Source organism: Podarcis vaucheri (assembly GCF_965113315.1).
Source record: "Podarcis vaucheri genome assembly, chromosome: 2".
Lineage (NCBI taxonomy): Eukaryota > Metazoa > Chordata > Lepidosauria > Squamata > Lacertidae > Podarcis > Podarcis vaucheri.
This window is the reverse complement of record NC_138760.1, coordinates 87,618,172-87,635,344: the sequence shown is the minus strand read 5'-3', so window position 1 is coordinate 87,635,344 and position 17,173 is coordinate 87,618,172. Positions and strand designations below refer to the sequence as shown.

The 17,173-nt window shown below is 40.3% G+C and overlaps 1 protein-coding gene across 11 annotated transcripts in view; it reads left to right on the top strand.

Moving 5' to 3' along the window:
* ERC2 (ELKS/RAB6-interacting/CAST family member 2) overlaps positions 1-17,173 on the top strand; it is a 529,811-nt gene that overhangs the window by 228,958 nt on the left and 283,680 nt on the right. For 6 of the 11 annotated variants that reach the window (XR_014216007.1, XR_014216010.1, XR_014216011.1 and 3 more), the window contains 3 exons: positions 1,472-1,612; positions 3,207-3,347; positions 8,150-8,185. Coding sequence is in view for 3 of the 11 variants with exons in the window: in XM_082209375.1 (XP_082065501.1) it covers positions 1,472-1,612; positions 3,207-3,347; positions 8,150-8,185 (318 nt within the window). In the remaining 8 variants the exon portion in view is untranslated. The remainder of the gene's footprint in view (positions 1-1,471; positions 1,613-3,206; positions 3,348-8,149; positions 8,186-17,173) is intronic. The other 5 variants (XR_014216005.1, XR_014216006.1, XR_014216008.1 and 2 more) reach the window with 1 other exon arrangement.

Here is a 17,173-nt window from a genome sequence, read left to right as displayed (position 1 = left end):
TACCAGCGGGAAGGTAAACGGCGTTCCGTGTGCGGCTCTGGCTCGCCAGAGCAGCGATGTCACGCTGGCCACGTGACCCGGAAGTGTCCCCGGACAGCGCTGGCCCCCGGCCAATAAATGTGAGATGGGCGCACAAACCCCACAGTCTGTCAAGACTGGCCCGTTCGGGCAGGGGTACCTTTACCTTTACCTTTACATCTCCTGTCAGACAGTATCATAATGTGATACTAGCTCAGGCTGAGATAGCAGTACAGTGGTACCTCGGGTTACATATGCTTCAGGTTACATACGCTTCAGGTTGCAGACTCCGCTAACCCAGAAATAGTACCTCGGGTTAAGAACTTTGCTTCAGGATGAGAACAGAAATCGTTATCCGGTGGCACAACAGCAGCGGGAAGCCCCATTAGCTAAAGCGGTGCCTCAGGTTAAGAACAGTTTCAGGTTAAGAACAGACCTCCGGAACGAATTAAGTACTTAACCCGAGGTACCACTGTATATTGAAAACAGTTGTTTGTCCAGTAGGAAGAGAGAAGAGGGTAGTTGCACTGGAAACGTAAGCTTACATCCTTCTAGGAAAACCATTTATAGATCAACACTCCCTTTTCAAAACTGGTTTACAATGGGATACAGGGAGACGATAATGTGGGTGGGGTAAGGAGTCAGAAGGTCATTTGACAAGGTAGGATGCACAGTTTGTGATCCATCAAGCCAAATGCTACAATTTGCCTGCCCTGCATGGAAACAAACTAGTGGCTCAGCAGATTCCCTACTGGTCTAGGAATTCAGAAGCAGAGGGGTGTTCTCAAACCACAACATGCTGGCTGATAGGCTGTGTTGAACTCGATAGGTCATATTTCTGAAGCCAGACGTACGTGCATTGAGCTGTGTGTGCAGTTTCTTGGATTGTGACCTCATTCTTGATGTTCTTCTAATGACAGCAAATCCAGAATGACTGTTTAAAAGGAATTTCTTATTTGAGCCTCTTACAAGCCCCCATTTGTAGAATGCTAGCAGTTCGAAAGCACCCCCGGGTGCAAGCACATAAATAGGGACCGCTTACCAGTGGGAAGGTAAACGGCGTTCCATGTGCTGCGCTGGTTCGCCAGATGCAGCTTGTCACGCTGGCCACGTGACCCGGAAGTGTCTGCGGACAGCGCTGGCTCCCGGCCTATAGAGTGAGATGAGCGCACAACCCTAGAGCCTGGCAAGACTGGCCCGTACGGGCAGGGTACCTTTACCTTTACCTTTTACTCCCCAGAGAGGCTCACCTGGTGCCTTCATTACATATCTTTAGATGCCAGGTGAAAACATTCATCTTTTGCCAGGCCTTTGGCTAATGTTACGTATTTTTGCGTTTTTATATTGTAAACCACCCTATGATCCTCAGATGAAGGATGGTGTGTGTGTGTGTCACATATTTTCCAAGCTGCTGGTTCAAGTTATAAAGTGTAACCATGTTTTCACTATTTAGGAGAGAATTATAGAGCGATTAAAGGAGCAGAGGGAAAGAGATGACCGTGAAAGGATTGAAGAAATTGAATCCTTTAAAAAAGAAAACAAAGACCTGAAGGAAAAAGTTAATGCTTTGCAAGCAGAGTTAACAGAAAAAGAGGTCAGTGTTTGCAATTAATTGAATATTTGTATTGCTGTGATTCAAATTGTGTATAGTTTTACAGTCACAGAGTGAGATGTTTCAGGTGAAAGCAAATATATTTAAATAATTTGGGATGTAATATCTCCAAAGCAACCATATTTCTGGGCTTCCAACTTTTACATATAATTTAATAGTGGCTGGGCTTCAAACATGCCATTCCAGGAAGAGAAACAATTTGGACCCAGCAGAGGCTTCCAGGAATTAAAGGTTACTTCATTTCTGTCCTTATCTTTTTAACTTTGCTTTGCATGATTGTGCTAACTGCAGCTGTAACCCAGGAAGTCCCCGATTCAAAACTCACTTCAGCTTTGGACTCACTAGGTGGCCTTAGCCAAGGCATTTTTCTTTCCACTTCACCCCTTCCACTCTCAGCTGCAGGTGGCCTTCATAAGACTGACTGTTGTAAGGATTACACAGATAACATATGCAAAGTTCTTTGAATAACATACTGTGGCATGTAAATGATGGCTGTAATGAGAACAATGTCACACTATAATTTTTTCGTTGAGCCCCATAGGCGTAGCCAGGATTTTTGTTAGGGGCCAGGCATCTGCTGGGGGGGCACCTTAATTAATTGAGTACTTTCCACGCTTTTCAGTAAATATTGTGTCCTCTTCCCCTTGGTTACACCCATGCTGAGCTCTGCCATCCTGTCCCTTTGAGAACTGATAATAGCAGTAAAGGGGAGATGAGACACATTAAGAAAATTATTGTATAATTGCACCCTGTTGGAAAGAACCAGAGACAAACAAGGCTAAAGTTGTGTCACTATGTTGGTTGGACCTATTCAAAACTATGAACATGCCTCTCAGACTTAATGTGATAGCACTAGAATTATGTCCTGCTCCTGGAGGCTAGTACTTGGGCATGTTTATGAGATTGTTCTTTTGAGGCTGCAGTGGAAATATTTGCTGCTATATATATGTCAGAACCCAGGGTTTTTCCACAACTGCGTTTGCAAATGTTTGTTCTGCTTAATGGTTAATAATTAGTGATGTCTTAATATTTCCCCGTTGTGTTGGTGCAGAGGCTGAGACATCTGCATAAATTGGAAGCCCCCTCCCTCTCCCCTGTAAACCGGCAGGTCTGCAACTCCACATAAATATAAGAAGCCCATATTTTGTTGTTGTTTAGGTTTAAAGTGGGTCCACTGCAATTGCTTAGAGAGAGAAGAGCCCCAGTAAAGAATCAAAAGAGGTCCATTGAACTTAATAAATATCCACTACTGTCCGTCATCATCAGTTTACTTTCAGTTAGGCCAGAAGGAGGGTAAGTGGGCAGTGTATACATGTGCCCACAGAGGCGCTATGCTCCTATGCTGTTGATTTCCTCTAAGCTCTTTGCAGCAGGGACTAAACATAGTGTCGGGCTTTCTACCCATGGCTCATTACCTATGTGCTCTGGAACATCATTGCAGCTGTGCTTTAGAGGACGGCACCTCACAGTCTCCAAGCCCGCTGTAAAAGGCTTAGTAGGGATTAAAAATTGGTTCTATGTTTTCTGGTAACCTTCTCTTTCAATTGTCTCTTTTATATATATTACATGTATTTAGTCTAGCTTAATTGACCTCAAAGAACATGCATCATCATTGGCTTCGGCTGGACTGAAAAGAGACTCCAAGTTAAAGTCTTTAGAAATAGCCATAGAGCAAAAGAAGGAGGAGTGTAGTAAGCTAGAAGCACAACTGAAAAAGGTAAATACTAACAACAGATCTTATTTCCAATGCATGCCTGCGTTTCTGCAGTGAAATATGTCATCTGTTAGTTTCAAGTCGAAACTACTGTTAATGAACAGAAATGTGTTTGTTTATTAAGCTTGAAACCTGTTGGCAGTTTTAAAATAATAATACTGTATTATTATTGCCATTTTAAAAATTTGTCTTCAGCAGAAAAGCCATGTAAATATATATGGGAACTTTTTTTTTAATGTACAGCATATTTAATCACATTTAGTCTAAATGATTTTGTCAAAATGATTTGGAAATCATGTTAGCACATTTCTACCATACATTGTTTCTCTTTCCTATGTGAGTTAGTATTGTGTATGTTCATCGTTGAAACACAAACTCATGGCATACTTCTTGGTTTCAGCATCATGTTTGCCTTCCACACCTTGTAAACGGGCTCATGTTGCCAATAGATCATTTAAACAAGGGCATAGTCAGGCCAAAGTTAAGCACATTTAACTCTCATTGAAGGTGCAACTTGGAAAAAAAAAATCTTTAAATTTGGCTCTTGTGTGGCCCATACATCATTGTGGACAGGTGCTTGCAAAGTGATTAACTATATGAACTATATGAACATTAAATTTCATACAAGGCAAAAGTGCAAGGTCCCATGTACACCACATGGACAGAAGATTATACTTGTACAATCTTTTGTAAACTCACAGGCAAAGGGAGAGACAGCCCAGTCCTCATATCTGGGTTGAATTGCCTGATAAGTGCTTGACAGTTCAAGATACGGTAGGTTGCAGCATGCTAAATGTCAAAAAACACACCAAAAGGTAATAATAATCATATATAAACAACATCAAGATGCAACCCCAAACAGTCCTAACTGGACTGAAATCTGAGATGAAACAACTTACCAAAATCAGTGCATTGCGCATAATATCCAGTGCACCAATGTAGGTTTAGCATCCATACAATTCAAGGAGTGTGCGTGCATGTGCGTGCATGCTGCAGTTAAATTATGTGCTGCAACCACCCCTTTCACTCCAGAAGCTAAGGATATATTTGCGCTTCATTGCTGGGCGGGTCTGACTCAACACCGTTTGCTGCCTGAAGCAAAAGGACAAGATGGCATCCCTTCCATTCCAGATGCAGAAGGTGACCAGGTTCTCAGTTGAACCTTACTTCAACGCTGCAGGTTGACTCAGGGGATGCATGCGCAACTGTGTGGCTTGCACAGCTTTGTCCCTCAACACCTGCTCCCCAAGGTTGCTGTCATCACAACAATACAAACACAACACGTGGGCTAATAGTTAGTAGAGAATATATAATAGAATAATGATATCATTCAAATTATAGGAATAAGCCAATCAAAGTTCATATGTACAATATAACAGAGTGGTAGCGAGGACCGTCAAGCCGTGTGTTCAAAACAGATGTCTAAGGACAGCCTTTCAATAGTCTTTCAAAAGTTTCAACGGAAGACGCCTCAAAAGCCTCAAAAGGACAGTGTCTCCGGACAGTGTCTTCAAGGTTGCTGTCCTGGCAGTACTGGCTGTAATAGTGGGCTATGCAATGCTTAGCACATTAAAGAGCCAGATTTTCACAGATGTAACAGATCTCAAGTTTTTATACCAAGTGTTGCTTTAAAAAAATCTGTATTATTCATCAGCCATGTTTAGCAATATTCACTGGTTTGTGAAAAGAACAGGTACTTCTACAATGAAAGTTTAAAATTTGAGGTGCTAAACAGAAACATGAATTGTTATTGATAATTGACCTCAAACAGTTCTTTTTAATGTATGTTTTATTTGGCAGTGTTGCTTAATTTTAGCTGAAATTCCAAACATTGTGTGAGAAGATGGTCATACAACAGATCTGCATGCTTAGTGTTCAGCCATTTGAACTTTTAGGAAAACCTAAGTTCGTGCATTTGGTTGGTGATGAAAGTGATGAAGTATTGATATGCCTTTGTTCCTATAGGTAGAGAGATGTTTTTTGAAACTTGCATTCCACAGTAGTGATGGGTCAGGAAACTGCAGGAATGGTAGAACTGAAATATTTGTTAAAATTGGAAAATAAATTCCAGATGAAACTTCAAAAGCATGTTTTCAAATTTATCATTAAAAAAGAAAAACTTGCTTTTGGAAGTTGCATGTAACGTATCATTCCAACACACACACACACACACTTACTTTTTGATTAGTTTTTAAAAGAATGATTAAAATGATCAAATCACTTCAAACCACTTAAAGTACTTCTGTATTTACAAAAAGTAGCCCATTCACAACTGACCTGTTTCTTGTTCTGTTTATGCAGAGAAAACTGGCCTGAAAACAGTAATCAGGTGGCATATGGGTCTGTAAGCTATCTCTATATAACAGATCTTGACCTTTTTGCATCAGTGCTGGCTCCAGCATTTTGGGGCCTCTTAGGCATGGTATTGTCAGTGGCCTCCATTAACCTGGAAAAGTTGGGACACGCAAGTGAAAATTTCCTTAGGCTGCATCTGATCCTGGATATTCTGTGTGAAGTAAAAATAGCAGCATTATTTCAACCATGGGCCCTCTCTGGTCTTGGGGCCTTAACAGATACCCAACCTGGCCACCTTCTGGAACCAACCCTGAACTGAATGATGTGAGGTTTTGGAGCTACACAGAATTTAAGCTTGGAGTTGTCACATTAATTATCCTACTTTTATATAAGTGGCATGAGGACTGGAACCTTGTTTTACTGTTTAGCTTCAATTACAATTCTTTGTGCCTCACCTTAATAATTAGTATGATCATCTTTCAAACAACTGCTGGTGTTTAGTTCCCGCTGGCTACAATAACAGCAAGGTATAATCAAGAAAGCATGTGGTATGCCTAAAGTTAATTTGTAGAGGTTAGGGTTTTTTCCCTGCTATTTTCTCTCATTTTCTGCTAGTTCTTCTTTTCATATATTTTTGAGCTAGGAAATGGATAAAACAGGGAAACTGATTCACCAGCATCAGAATTCTTTCAGCTTTCAAAACACCTTGCTGCTTTTCAAGCTGGCATAATTATACACCAACCGCATTGCCTTGGGGAGGGGAACACAGAATCTATACAAAAGAACTACAACAAAAAATGGAAACTTGCATATTTTATTACAGTATATTATACTGTAGGGTTATCATATTTCAAACAGCAAAAATCAGGACAGAAAAGTTGTTGAGCAGTTTTCCAGATATGTCTGGGAAATTCCGGACGTATGGCAACACTGCTATAGTGTTGAAATAATATATATATTGCATACCTATCCATTTCCCTTGAGTGGAGATAAAAAAGTCATTTGGACAGTTAAAAATGAACACTAGGATATCCAACTTTACAGATGACAGTCCTCTATATGAAGGGCTGTCGGCTCTCTATTTCAAGGTATTGTCTATTCGATGGGCCTATCTGGTTAAAAGATCAAGAATTATAAGAAGGGAGGGCAGAGCCCCTTAAGTTGCCCAATAGCAGATATCTCCTGAACCATAGAGGTCGTCTCGCCATAGTTGTCCCTGCTGTCTTGCAATGTATACCTATTTAAATTATAGCAAATGTTTCTAAATTTGCATCCGTGCACATAAACTGGCATGCGGCATTTTGTGCAAATCTGTGCCCTCTTTATGATGCATTTGCTCTGTTTTTGGGCTATGTAAGTGGCCACACTAGGCAGGATTATGAAGAGGGAGAACCAAAAATGCCATGGGAGAGATTCAGTTCACACATGGGATTCTGAGGCCTCCTCTGAAATTCAAGGAGGGACTCTTTGCTGCACTTTCTTTCAATGTGGCAAAAGAATCCACAGTGGAGGGAGAAATCTGGACAGCTTCACTGCATCCGTGAATTTTCAGGAGGCTCTTTGGATCGGAGCTTAATAAAAGAAAGCTTGCAGTGTGAAAGGCATTAGAGCATTAACAGAAAAACGCCCCAGTGGATGTTCGTTTTATAGACATTTTGCCTTCATGAATGAAGAAGTCATAGGAATTTTCTTTGTTTAACGGCTGTAAGTAATCCTTAAACCATTTGTCCTGAAGTGGTCTCAGTGAATACCCTTGATGGAGGCAGTTGTGGATTTTCAATCACTGGCATCCTGTTCAAACCCTACCCCCCATTCCCACCCCAGTGATTGAGTTGTCATGGGGTCGTCATAAAGCTGAAGTCCCACAGGGTGGTAGGACTTCAGCGAGACTGCTCTAGAGTAAGTGGTTTATAGCTTACAGCATCATTTGTTTTGCTTCCTTATAGACTATTCCACTTCAGAATGTCTTCCTTTTGTTCGCTGCCGCTTAGATTTCCTCACCACTACTGTTTGCCAAACTGTACTGTTCAGAATTCAAATAAAACTGAAATGCAGTTTTGTGTTAATATGAAAGGAAGGCCATAAATTTAATGATAAAGTTTAATTAATCTTTTATTATTACCATCTTTGAAGCTTTGGTGATAAATTGCAGCCTTGGCCAAAAGCACTTCTAGTGATTCATTGCTAGAGACCAGCACTTAATGTATCATCAAAAGTGGACAGCTTTCTGTATTTCATGGGTTATTTCACTTGAGAAAGGGAAAGTAACACAAACCTTAGATTTCTTACTCCAGCTATTCTTTTTTAGGAGCCAAAGTCAACATTTATTTTCCCCCAGTGCCTCTCACTTGCACTAAAGAATGTTTAGAAACTTAAATTTCTACTTAAAAAAAATAAAATTCCAAGTTCTTCTGTGCAAATGTGCTGGATTTGCTGAGCTAATACTGTTTTCCTGGATCTTTCCTTCTTTTCCTGTCTGTGCTTCATTCCTTCCCAACTTTGCAATGTAGCAAGCTGAACAGTTGTTCAATCAGATGTACAATCCAGTAAGTCATTTCAGAAAGTGTCCGCTGTAACATACGAAAGCATGAGGATCCATTTAACCACCACCATGTTGTCCTTCTTCCTCTGTGGAGCTTTGCAAAACAATGATGGCTTCATTTGCGTTGTGTTGAAATAAAGTGAGCTTTGCGGACTTTAAGGCTATTATATTTTCAAACGTTTGTGGGAAATTGTGTTTATTAGAAATTGGATCAGTAAGTTTTGCGATCAAATTTGAAGTGCCTTCAGGTCCTCAACTACTTCAGTGTAAGAAAGCATGCAGATATCAGGCTTTGTTGTTATTTTACTGCTATACTCATGGAGTACTTCAGTGGATCCTTCAAATTAAACTTAAGCTCTGGAATGTTATTCAGAATATCTTAAATGAAGAATAAATAGTTACTGTCTATTTTCTTTGCGTTATAAAAAATGTAGTGTGGTAGGTTTCTGGCAGCAGACAGGGAATTGCTACGTCACAACATTAAATGTTCCTTATAGCAGCCTTTTAAAATGTTGTCACGAACACTTGAATTTTATTTATTAATTACGTTTTATAAACCACTCCAAGGAGCTCATGTACACGGTTTCCCCCTCACCAAGTTTATCATCACAACAGGCCTGTGAGGTAGGTTAGGCTAAGAGACTGCCCTAAGATCATCCAACAAACTTCATGGCTGAGTGGGGATTTGAACTTTGGTCTCCCAGGTCCTAGTCCAACACTCTAATCATTACACCACAATGGCTTTCACAAACATACTTGCTAGAAAGAGAGAGCTTCTGATATCAATGGGACTTTCTCCCATAGAAGTGTACCCAGATGCCACTTACCACAGTGTGCCTTTTTAAAACAGGAAAATATACTCTTGCTGCTTAAGTTTAAATACCACAATTCAGTTTTAGTTCCATGCAGTGCTTTTCCCCCCTGGGGGTATGCAGGGGTACACATACTCCTAAACATTTTGTGAATCTAAGTTTGGCCTCATTGAGGGGCAGTATTTCAATATGAGTAGGAAAATGAGAGTACCCCTAAACATTTTTTTTTAGGGAAAAAAGCACTGGTTCCATGTATTCCAACAATGTAAAGAATAAAATGTCCAATGGCACCTTACAAACAAACACATCTTATTATGTTGTGTGCTAGAACTTGCTTTAACAGATGTGCAATGCCAGAAACAACACTCAACTCAAATGAATCTGAGTGAATAACTTGATAGTCATTATAAGTAATTTGAGGAACAGCAAGACACATAGACGGTTATATATAAATGTATTACATAGATATATCGTCTAGAAATGAAAGCATTTTTATATCTTAGTGACAGATTTACACTGATAATGAAAATTATTGTACCTTTTAAAAGGCAGAAAGAATGTTAAAGCTGTATTATAGAAACCTGTTTTTAAATTACATAGTGTTTTGTAATTGCAGGTGGAAGGTGTGGCATATCTCTAAGGAAAATTTCTGTTATGTGCAGCTAGGGCATTATTCCTCTTCATTGTATTTGAGCAAATTCCACAGTTGTAATGAAAATTTAATGTCCTGGTGAGGAAATAATAGGCCTCATAAAACACACCACATTTATTTATCCAAAATTAGCCTGTAATTACATTTAGTTTTAGGTAGATCTTATGTTCTCATATAAGGTCTAAATTTATTCCTACTTTGCCATATGTATACTTTTAGATAAGTTACCAACAAAACATCATGTATTTTGCCCCCCCAAAATTAAAATTAAAATAAAATCTGCAGCAAGATGATTTTAGTAGATGGGAAATGGGTGCAGTTGCTCTTACAGGATGAAATTCCCCATCCCACATCACATTGGCCCTACTCATGCATTATAGTAAACCAGTGTTAATTATTTGTTATTGTTTATGGCCACCTGCCAGGGATGTTTTGGGGTTCATCCACACTTATCCCATGCCTACCAAGTGGTTTTCTGCATGTCCTATGCTTTCTGATCATGATTCTAAGCAGTTTTGACTTTGCTCCTTCAATTTCCCCTTGAAACCCTAAATCAGAACAAAAAGCATTGAGCAGAAAACCAGATTGCTCTTTGTTCTGATTTAGCACTAAACTGCAGATTTTCCTGAGGGGAAGGAGCGGGGGCAAATGCCCTTAGCATTGATTCCTGCATTGCAGCCGGTTCGATTAGATGGCCCTTGGGTTCCCTTTCAACTCTATGATTCTGATGAATTTATATCCCACCATTCCTCGCCTAGTTAATGGTTTGCTATGAATGTGAACAAAGGAACCATTGTTCATTTTGCCCCAAAGAAAGCATGATCTCTGGCCAAGATTTGTTCTTGGCTTACTGGTTTTGGTTTATCTGAGCAAACAAACAAACAAACTCAGCCCTAATAATGCAAAGTCAAGAATTTTGATTTCCCACCCCCCTCCATACACCAACAGGGAGAAGCAATGGGGCTCAGATTGGCAAGTTCGTGGTAACTGGTTAAGTATGGTTTACGGCAATGTGACAGCTGGACCATTGTCAACTTACATATTTGTGTCGCTGCTGAACATTCACTCATTCATTCATCATTTTATTTGTATGCCGCCTTTCCATAGTTAAAACAATGCTCAAGCTGGCTTACAACATGACAAAATTTACATAATTACCAACATAACAAAAGTCATAAACAATAAATAAAACACATCAAAAAGTACACAACCAAATGGAAAACAATTTCCGCATAAATCATAAAATCCAAAACTAAGAATACAGCATTAATAGCAATCACAATTTTAAATGACATAGGTAAAAAATAAAAGCAATTTTTAAACAAAACAAAAACGGAGCCCTCTCCGTCCAGCAGCGGCGGCAGCAGTCCACCAAGCCAGGTGGAGAGAAGCAGGGCAGGGCCCCTCAGGCTTCCAGCAGGTCAGTCCTGAGCAGCAGGATATAAATTGCCTGATATTAATCCGATTCATGAGTACTCTTAACACCCACTTTATTCCACGTGAGATGATTTCCAATTTCTTACTTCATATTCAGGAGCTTTCATAGAATCATAGCGTTGGAAGAGACCACAAGGGCCATCTTGTGCAAGCCCCTGCAGTGCAGAAATCTTTTGCCCAACGTGGGGCTTGAACCTACGACTATGGGATTAAGAGTCACAGGTGTGCACCCTCTCCCCATCACGATGAACCTTTCCTGTCTATATGCATAAATGTCTACTTGAGAAGCTTTCTTGTGCTGGAGGGATTACCTGAGTAGGTTCTAGTGATGGATTTATATCAAAGGTTCTGCACAGAATGGGAGAGGGTGCATTAAAACCAGGCTTACTCTCACAACCCAGTGCATATGCATCCTGCATTCTTTGAATTGTCCCTAACTCTTCCTCCCCCTTAGATCTCTGTCCTATAACCCAGTTAAGCTGTAGAAGCTGGCTTTTAGCCTGTTCAAGCCAAAAAGGATACTGATTTAAATAAAAGTATTTTGATTTAATATGACTCTGTAGCGTAGTTTTTCATCTAGGGGAGCATATAGAACATCCAGAATTTTATTGTGGCATTGCCAAATGGTAGGCCTCAAACTGCCGTTTAAATTCTTTCAACAATAAAACCCAAATTGTAAACTTGACATTGGCAGCTGCTGTGGCAAGAAAGAACATTGAATTCAATGTGGGGTTTTTTTTTGGTTCAGCATTGTGGTCAGCATTGTGAGCCTATTGTGTAATGATCTTTTCCTCTCCCTTTGCTGCATTACTTATACTGTTATTGATTCCCCCCTTCATAATGAAAATTAAAAGTTAAAATTGACCATAAATTCAACTAATTTACACCCAGACTCCCACAAACAATTGTATTTCTCACTTTTATTTTTTATTTTAATTGGCAGGGCAAAAAAGTGACCAAATCCAATGTCCTGCCTCAAGGCAAAATATGTCTATTGTTCTGGTTAGTTTACCACAGTATACCAAGAAATGAATGTATCTGCAATAGAAAGAAGAGTAGAAGGTGCCCACCCTAGTAAGAGCATTTACTGAATATTGTAGCTTTTTAAACTGAAACAAGTGCCAGTTTAATGGACAAAATGGCTAAATATTGAAATTCTGACTTAACTTAAAACTTCATTTAGCACTAATTTCTCAAGTAGCTCTTTGGAACATTTGGGAAGGAAGGGAAGCATATAATTTTTTTATAAAACCATTTTTGCAGATCACTGCTACAGCAGGATTAGGATCACAGAATTGCAGAGTTGGAAAGGACCATGATATAATCCTTTTTTCTTCTTCTCTATTCTACACTTCTTTTATATTCTGGGACTTTTCCTTTACCATGAATTTGATTTTTGAAAAAAACAACCCACACACATTTGTGTTAAATGTGGTTTATCTGTGATAAGTAGAGCGGGAAAGATAGTTTTTATGCTGAGACTGTGAAGGGTAGTGCCCAGCACAGTCACTGGGCAAGATGATGAGCTTCTGGCCTCTCTCTTGCCTCACACATCTCCCACATGTCAGGATTGGGTTAAAATATATGCTTCCCAGATTGCAGGCAATGGAAGCCTTCCTCCTGTGTTGTTCTTGTGTAGAGGAAAAGTGTGTTGAATGGGGGCTTAGGGTTGCCTATTTAGCTCCACCCACAAAGTTGTCCTGCTCCCCCTGACCCACTTTTATTGTCATTGTGTTCAGGATTATGTTTACAGCAGAAATCCTCCATGCATGAAACCCCCCTGCAATTTACAACCCTGTTTAACAAGGTTTCCAAATTGCACAGGGAGCCTCCATGCGTAGCTAAGGTGCCCCACTGCGGGTGTTACCCTGAACATAGTAATAGTAATAGTAATAGTAATAGTAAAGGCAGGAGCAGCAGCATGACTTTCTGAGTAGGGATAAATGTGCAATTCAACACACCCTCTCCACACGAGCAATGCATGACGTAGGCTTGAGTGGAAAGGGGTTACAACTACTAATAGGGATTGTGTACAGAAGATGATTTTTTCCCTCTTGTTTTGGAAGAAAGCACAGCAGAGAGGTTGGCTGACTGATTCTACTGCTTCTCTGTGTTCCAGCATGCCAAACAACAGCCTTAAAACTTTGGTGCATAGGGGCCAAACAGGTCTGAGAGCCGGTGTGGTGTGGTGTAGTGGTTAGAGTGTCAGACTAGGACCTGGGAGATTAGGGGTCTAATCCCTTACTCAGCCATGAAACACACTGGGTGACCTTGGGCCAGTCACAGTGTCCCCGCCAACCTCACAGGGCTGTTGCGGGTATTAAATGAGGAGCAGCAGAACCACACCACCTGGAGCTCTGTGGAAAATAAGGTGGGATGTAAATGCAATAAATAATCAATAATATGTTATATCTGCCATCTCTGTAGGGGTGGAGCAGTCCTTGCTTTTTTTAAGAGCGCCATGAGCTTCTCCAGTTGTCAGCATCCCAAAACTGGTTTTGGCAAAAAAAAAGCAGGACTTCCTTTGTTTTCTCTGGGTGGGTGGCTAAAGCATTTCACACTTGAAATCCTCATTGTACACAACGTTGGGGGAGGCAACCATCTTTGGGTGCCTCTTCGTCAAGAGGTCTGTAGGGCAGCAACACAAGAATGGGCCTTTTTTGTAGTGGCTCCCCACTTTTTGAATGCTCTCCCTGGAGGGGCTTACCTGGCAGTGGCGTAGCGTGGGTTGTCAGCACCCGGGGCAAGGCAAGTAATTTGCGCCCCCTAACCCGTGGATTTGCGCCCCCTAACCCCCAGATGTTGCGCCCGGTGCGCCCGGCCCCCCCTGCACCCCCCACGCTACGCCACTGTTACCTGGCGCTTTCATTACATATATTTAGGTGCCAGGTAAAATCATTCCTTTTTCCCCAGGCCTTTGGCTCATTAATCAATCTATAGTCTTTTAAACTGTGTGGGGGGGTTATTGTTTCTGTTTGTCATTCTGTTATGTATTTTTGTGTTTTTATATTGTAAACCACCCTGTGATCCTCAGATGAAAGGTGGTGTAGAAATAATAATAATAATAATAACAACAACAGCAACAACAACAATAATAATTGACAAGCAGCCTTACCATAAATAGGTAAACCTTTGATTTAATTGAAGCCAGTGGAGCCTTGGTGCTGACTTCCGTCCATGTATGATATTACTTGGTGCATATCTATAGCTAACTAATATGGACAAAATGAACAGACATTCCACTATCTCCCGGTTTAGAGCTATTTTGGCCATAGCTTCCATCTTTACTGGTTTGTAGATGATAGCGTTTGAGACAATATCTTCTAGAGTTCCTGAATTTGCCCTGAGGCAATTAGTACCTTGCAGGAACTATTTTTGTTCTACATTAAAACATTGCTATCCATTTGATAGATTATGTTTTTCCAGCTGTTCTGTGGAAATTGAGAACTAATGACAAGAAACATGCAGCTTCTAAGTTCAACACTGCAAATACAAAGGAGGCAAGTTTAAAATTACTTCCTTCACTCAAGCCGAGGTATTAACTAATAATGAACTGAACGTTAACATTCTCTTGAATTCTATATTATTTATCAATAGTTTGAAGGATCTAACTAAAGTATTTTATTGCATGTATCTTTCTGCTGTCTCATTCTATTTATTCATCATTATATGGCTCTTTTGACTCTTTTAAGTTAAGATGTACTGGTCTTATGTATATGTACCATTGGCAGAAGACTAAACAGTGCCCATCGCATGCTAATTAATAAAGCACATGTTTTCAATTTCTTTGTATTTGGCACAATTATGTAATATTGGTGTATATAGTAAGTTTGTATGATATGGAGACATAACTCTGCTACTCCCTGTGCAATGCAAGCAAATTAGGGTTCAAGACACCCAAATACAAAATGGGGCTTAGACTAGAGGTTGTATCACTTGGAGAGCCACTGCTCTAAAATAGGAAAGTATGTTAATAATCATTTTTTAAAGTAAAATTGTAGTGTTATTAGATGTTTAATTAATGCAGAGACTTGAAGGCCAGTTCATTAATAAGGACTGACCTCTTTGATTCCTCCGTATGGCCCCATCTCCTCTTATAAACCAGTGATCAGTGAAGCATGACATTCTGTTTTGAGTATTCATTGTAAAATAATAAAATAAAATAATAAAATTTGTGACAATTCATATTCCAAGACATGGGCATACTAAGCAATTCAAGCCATATGTTCTATAATCATTTTTTAAAATTCTGTGATCCAACATGGTTGTATTCTTACACCCGCTTTCTATAAATATCTGGAAAGATGCAAATGATATATTTAATAGCAATTGTTTAAAATTATGTATGGGTCTCCTTTTCTAGTAGCTTAGGTCATGATTCCACACTGACTGTACTGTACTAAAGCTTCAACTCACTGGTTGTAGCATGGACAACTGAAGACTGACAGAGCTTGACCCCGACACAACCATGCATCTTTCTCCCAAGGCTGCTTCGACTGGCCACAGCAGTTGCAACCAGGGCTTTTTTTCAGCCAGAACTCACTGGAACTCAGTCCCAGCACCTCTCAGGTGGGTGCCAATGCCATTGTAAGAGAACAAGGGTGGCATTCAGGGTGAGTTCCGGCACATATTTTTGTAGAAAAATAGCACTGGTTGCAGCCATTCCACTGACCACTGACCGATGGGCTTGGCTACCAAGACTGATGTTGGCAGCAGTGAAAAAGAGATACATTTAACCCACACAACCGTTTATGGATCACACCGTTCAGTGATATAATCATTCAATTTCTCAGTTGTGTCATTATAGATTTGGATTACTGTACGCTGTTAAATTCATTCAGTGAATACTTTGTGGAACAATGAAGGTGCTTGGGAATTAGTTGGAAAAATGTTTAGACCGTCTTGTGCCTGTAAATAATTGCTGAACAGTCTTTTTTTTTACATACCTTTAAAAATATGATGTGCATTGTGTTTTAATCCACATAATAGCATTATTCAAGGAACTGGTTAATCTGGCTGAAGGCGATCTGGCATGGCTTGCTGATTGAAGAAGAGTAACTGAAGAGAAGATGGAGAGCTTAAAGTTCTCGTCTTCCTGTCTTTTCTTCTGGCTTCCAAGCAGTTAAACAAGACATTCCTAGCCATAAGAAAAAAATAATTGAGGCTGGGGGGGGGGAGTTTCCTCACTATGACCTGTGTGTGAATGGGCTTCCAATACACATTTGAAGTGAATTTTCCTGTCCCTTGCTGAATTTTATTTTTCAAATTTATAAACTGCTTTACAGCCTAAAGCCATTGAACCAATGTAATATCATATAACAATGAGATACAATAAAAGGTCTGAAAACAATTGAAACCACTCCAACTAACTGTAAAGACAGGAAAACAACCTCTACAAGTGCAAAATTAATAGTCTATAAATGACCGGGTCACGCCTCTGAAAAAGTCTTCTTAAACAAAAATGTGGGTGACTTATTTCAGAGGGCTGGAGCTGCAACTAGAAGTCCAATTTCTTATACAGTGTGTGCTGTCAGCGATGACCCATCTGAGGGGCACAGTTGGGTCGAGGCAGTCCCTTGAATAACCTGGGCCCAAGTTCTTTAGGGCTTTAAAAGTACAATATTCAGTTGTTCCCAGTAGCATATTTGCAGCCAGTGCAGCTCCCTCAGCAGAGGTGTTAAATGGAGTTGACAGGATACCCCCGTCAACAATTTAGCTTCTGCAAGATGCACTGGTGGTTAAGTCCACGGGAAGCCTCACATAGGGTGCATTACACTAATCCAGTCTTGAGGTTACCAGTGCCTGGACCACCGATGTCAAGCTATCTTGAGCTAGGAATGGCTATAGCTGACTTATCAACCCAAGCTGGTAAAAGGCACCGTTAGCTAGTAGAGGATGTAGTGGAGGCACCAAAGTAGGCCTTTGTTGTCACCTCTCACAACTTATTAGGCACAGTTACAGTGCTCTAACCAGTGTTCAGTCAGCTTCAGCACAAGATTTCTGCCACTTGCCTTCTAGTCGTCTTCCAGTCTGTTTCATCACTCATAAGCTCCTGGTTTACCAGTGAGCAAAGTGAGCTCCAGAGCACCAA